The following is a 5172-nucleotide window of genomic DNA, read 5'->3' as shown; positions in this document are numbered from 1 at the left end:
ACAAAAACTTATGTTAGGACTTCAATGATCAAGATTGTCAGTTTACAGATTTCTGAGTCCAGTAATGTTGAATTAGTGCTACTGTTCAAATGAAGTGAAATCTAGCCCATATCTGCTCAAAAGCTTGTCTCTCTAATAGAGAAAGCTGTTTCATTCAATATTCAGTGCAAATCTTGCCAAACTGAAAGATGCTTATGCCTTATGAAATACAATGTTTGCTGCACTGCTGTAAGACAGTTTTTAATGGGTTAGAAGTTATATGCACAAAAACCAACACGTTCTCACTCCCAACTCGTCACATATTGAAGCTTGGTCAGGATCCCTTTGGCGTCAATATTTAACGTACTGGGCACCCCTTAGGCGTCAAGTTTCAACGTGCAGGGAATCCCATAGACTTCTGACCAGAGCCTGTGACGTTGACATTTGACGTGCAGGTAACCAGACCGTTGTCTGCAGCGCGTACGGGTCGAGACTACGATAATTAGGCATAAAAAAGAAAAGGCTACAATAATTTAGTTATGGCAGGGCAAGTCAATTGGCGCCCCGCGTCATATTTAACAGTTTTTTTTTATTTTATTGTAAAAATGACGTTGGTGTCTGATATTAAAGAGCCGCATGTGAAACAGCATGCAACGGTGACTCTAACAACGCTCCACCGAGTTTTGCTAGGTAATAGGGCTGCACAATTAATCGATTTTCTAATCGCAATTACAATTACAGATGCCGCAATTATGTAATGTTCAAAGTGAATTAATCGTTTATAGTCCACTTATGTTATTCTGCATGCTGAAGAAGTTTTTTCTTTCTTTCTACAGGTTATCTTAAGGGTTTTTTCATTGTTTTAATTTTAGTATAACATTATAGTAGCCTACCATTTTTTTAAGTATAAACCAATCGAATGTATAATTGAGATTTATAGATGCTATAGAAAAGCAATAAAGGTTTTTCAGTTAGAGTGTTTTTTATCTTGTTTATGTAAAAATATGGCATGCAGGTTCTTCAGACAATGGTATAATCATTCAGCGTAAATTACTGTGATAATCGTAATTAACAATCGCAATTACAATTTTATGAGAATAATCAACAATTATGATCTTTGTCATAATCTTGCAGCCCTGCTAGGTAATACTGGTATTTGTTTGTTTGTTTTTTTTTTTTTTTTTTTTTTTTATCGGAGGCTTGTTGATGATAAAAACGTATTTAATGTGCTGTGATTGTTTGTTTAATGATTAATCACTGCAGTGCGATGCAATCAACCTGTTCATTCATTCATTAAATTTATTTATTTATTTATGCATTTAATTGTTTGTTTGGTTGTTTGTTTGATTGTTTATCTATTTATTTATTTGTATGTATTAATAAATCAATCAGTGGCGCTGACGTCATCGTAAGGCGCGATCCCAAGGTCCAGTGCGATTTTCCACTTGGTAAGTAGAGCAGTTAATTAATACAGATCGGAACAATCCATATATTTATGGAACAAAAACCGTTTAATTGGGTCAAGACGTTGTGTTTAGAACCTTTAGAGTTGCAAGGTATCAGTTTATGCAGTAAATGACAGCAGTCATTAAAAAATATAACTTGCTGCACCACGTGTGCAATAGCCTAACGTTAGCTGAGTTAGCTAATTAAATTCAAGCTTGTGTATTTTTTCACATACAATCATGCAAGGCAAGGTAATATAGGAGATTGTATGGTTTTTCGTTATTATATGTGATCGGTTACCCATATTAAGTTAGCTCGATCACAACACTTTAGCCATTTATAAATGTTCAGATCAAGTTGCCAGATTGGTGTGTTTTCCAGTAATTGTTCAAAATCCACAATCCAAAATTATAAACACACACATCTACTACAGTATTGTGGCTCATCAAATGGCATGTAATAAAGGAAATTAAGTGCTCTCTAAAGAAGGCTACATTGTAAGGCTACGTGTCTGTCATTTGCCTTAAAGAAATAAAAGGGAACAACAGAAATATCAAAATGCCACCTGTCTAAAGCTATTTTATTCCACCTAGTACAAACTAATATCTAATTGAAAACTGACCAATCTGCCAACACCGATGGAAAAAAAATACTGGTAAAAATGTAAGGAGTTCATTTGTTCTCTCTCTCTATCTCTTTCTTTTTTTATCAGGTCCTTCAAATTCTCCCCTCCTTTATTTTAACCTCCCTCAACACAAACATACACACACACACACACACAAACCAAAGGCACTTTTAAGAGCCACGTCCGTCTTGTTACCCTGCACTTGTCTGTCTGTAGCTCTCTCTCTCTCTCTCTCTCTCTCTCTCTCTCTGTTTATATTTCTATTTGTTGTCTCTGTCCATCTTTTTTGTAAGTCTTTCTGTCTGTTTTTGTTTCTGCCCATCACCATGAGTGATTCAGAACTCCAAGAACAGTTAATGGAGCTGGATAAACTGGTTGATGATCAAGAACTCAATGATGAGCTCCAAAGTCTTGATGACTTGATTGGTGAGCTGCAGGAAGAGAAGGAAGTGGCACCAGTAAAGACACCTGAACCGAGGGTGCGTTGCAGAAAGAGAGACATTGATGGAAACATTGTCTATGCAAGGCCAAGATCAAGCAGGAATCAGTCAAATAAGGGTCAGTATAGTTTTTCATTCAAGATCTATTGAATAACTGCGTTGATTAGACATTTATGATGTATCAAACAAGGAATATGTCAATCAAATCAGAAGCACTCATTTTATTTTTGACATGAAAATAAATTTGATTACGTACAGTATTTGTGTAAAGCAGTATGTAAAGCAGTAACTAAATGATTGGTCTTGGTAAGGCTGTGTTGAAGCTGTGTTTATTCTGAGTGTGTTGTCAGTGGCCAACCAGCTTGCTTCTACAGCAAGCATTCTTATTTGCTTTCATCTTCTACATGATATATAGCTAACTAAGTAACTGTACTGTCCACATTTGTGTTTGAGAAAAAAAAAATCTGCTAGTCCTTCACTGTAGCTAAACATTAAACAATGAGCTTTGGTCATTTCAGGCTGGTAATAAGGGAGGTAAAGTTGTGCCACACGCCTTGGGACAAGTTGAAAATGTTGTAAATGTTGTTTTTCTTTTTTTTTCTTTTCTTTTCTTTTTTTATCTGGTGCAGCTGATCCCATTCGGAAATCTGATCCTCCCATCAATGCACCTGCCACTAACTGTGAGGTGACCTTTGCTCCAGAGGCTGTTGGTGTGTACTTCATTGTGTAAATAACAAATAACATTTTTAAAATTTTCCGGAATACTGGCCTTTTCACAGTCAAATGCACTTGATGCAGAACACTTTCATGTATATATTAAAGTATTGCTTTTAAATATTCCATACTATTTTAACAGAGTCTTTTCTGCAAGATCTCCAGCACTCACTGAGCAATACCTCAGATGATGAGGCATCATCTCTTGAGACCTCAAGAGGTCCTCTCCTAGCTTCCTCAAACTGGAGCACAAGACAAAGTCTCTTTTCAGAGAGATGGAGGACAGAGAGACCACGTCTGGTGAACACCGCTGCGGCACATGAAAATGTAGCAACACGCATCTGCCAACAGTGTGGGAGCAATCCAGCTGCTGTCCGCTGCAGTGACTGTCGACCACAGCCCTTTATCTGTGCTCAGCGTGATGTCAGTATGCACACCAGACATGTTCTCCATAACAGAGATGCCATGACGGCTGGATTCTACCAGCCATTGCCTCCAACAACTTTTGTTGTAGATAAGGCTCTTTCCCATTGTGGTAAGTGCTGGTTTGTGAGTGTACAACATACACATAATTCTGAGAGTTGTTAGGCCTCATATGTTTTACTATTTAAATAATGCCCTTTTTTTGTCTCTTGTTGTTTGATATTGAATTTAAGCTTTTTGAGCATCTCTTCTATATTTTTCAGCAATGTACTCCAATACCATTGAACCGTTACAATGTTATATCAGTCTATACAAATTGTCTTAATACTCAATCAATAAAAACGATCTTAATTCAAATGTTTGATCTTTTTCAGTACGGCTTGTACCTGTGGAGATCCCTTACAAAATCTGTGATTGTTCACGAGAGTCACTAAGGGTCAGTCCAGGGAAGACTGTTGCTGTAATCACAATGAATGGTAAGGGTGTGAAGATAAAAATCTGTACATGCTCTACTCCCATAAGTTTGGCACAGGTCTGGATGTAAGATCTGCATGACCTCTAAGTAATGTTTAAAAAGTATACAAAGTAATGTAATTGTGTAAGGAATCAAAACCCTGATTAATCACATTATATTTACATTTAAGTGGATGTGTTTTTTCATTTTTCCAGGACGATATGATCTAAGCATGCCTGAGTTGAGTTGTCCCAGCAGGCACCGGACGTCAATATAACGTCATGCTGACATTGGATCCCAACGTTGGTCAGACGTTGTAATTTGGTTGAAAATGAAAATCGGGGTTGACGACAGAACCCAACGTCATATTGACGTCGATCTCCAACGTTGGTCAGACGTTGAATTTTGGATGAAAATGAAAATCTGGTTGACGTCAGAACCCAACGTCAGGCTGACGTCGATCTCCAACGTTGGTCAGACGTTGAATTTTGGATGAAAATGAAAATCTGGTTGACGTCAGAACCCAACGTCAGACTGACGTCGATTTCTAACGTTGGTCAGACGTTGAATTTTGGATGAAAATGAAAATCTGGTTGACGTCAGAAACCAACATCAGACTGACGTCGATCTCCAACGTTGGTCAGACGTTGAATTTTGGATGAAAATGAAAATCTGGTTGACGTCAGAACCCAACGTCAGGCTGACGTTGATTTCTAACGTTGGTTAGACGTTGCATTTTGGATGAAAATGAAAATCTGGTTGACGTCAGAACCCAACGTCAGGCTGACGTCGATTTCTAACGTTGGTCAGACGTTGTAATTTGGATGAAAATGAAAATCTGGTTGACGTCAGAACCCAACGTCAAGCTGACGTCGATTTCTAACGTTGGTTAGACGTTGCATTTTGGATGAAAATGAAAATCTGGTTGACGTCAGAACCCAACGTCAGGCTGACGTCGATTTCTAACGTTGGTTAGACGTTGCATTTTGGATGAAAATGAAAATCTGGTTGACGTCAGAACCCAACGTCAGGCTGACGTCGATCTCCAACGTTGGTCAGACGTTGCATTTTGGATGAAAATGAAAATCTGG

At 37.9% G+C, this 5172-nt stretch overlaps 1 protein-coding gene across 1 annotated transcript; it reads left to right on the top strand.

Annotated features, from left to right (window-relative positions):
• The first annotated feature begins 1193 nt into the window (after nucleotides 1-1193).
• Nucleotides 1194-4549, top strand: LOC113071269 (uncharacterized). The gene is made up of 6 exons (XM_026244634.1): nucleotides 1194-1427; nucleotides 2138-2608; nucleotides 3120-3200; nucleotides 3347-3739; nucleotides 4002-4103; nucleotides 4297-4549. The coding sequence occupies exons 2-6, from the start codon at nucleotides 2377-2379 to the stop codon at nucleotides 4356-4358; spliced, it is 870 nt and encodes a 289-aa protein (XP_026100419.1). The 5' UTR covers nucleotides 1194-1427; nucleotides 2138-2376; the 3' UTR covers nucleotides 4359-4549.
• Nucleotides 4550-5172: the final 623 nt, after the last annotated feature.

Source organism: Carassius auratus, unplaced genomic scaffold (genome assembly GCF_003368295.1).
Source record: "Carassius auratus strain Wakin unplaced genomic scaffold, ASM336829v1 scaf_tig00006734, whole genome shotgun sequence".
NCBI classification, from domain to species: Eukaryota; Metazoa; Chordata; class Actinopteri; order Cypriniformes; family Cyprinidae; genus Carassius; species Carassius auratus.
This window is presented reverse-complemented; position numbering and strand designations above follow the sequence as displayed.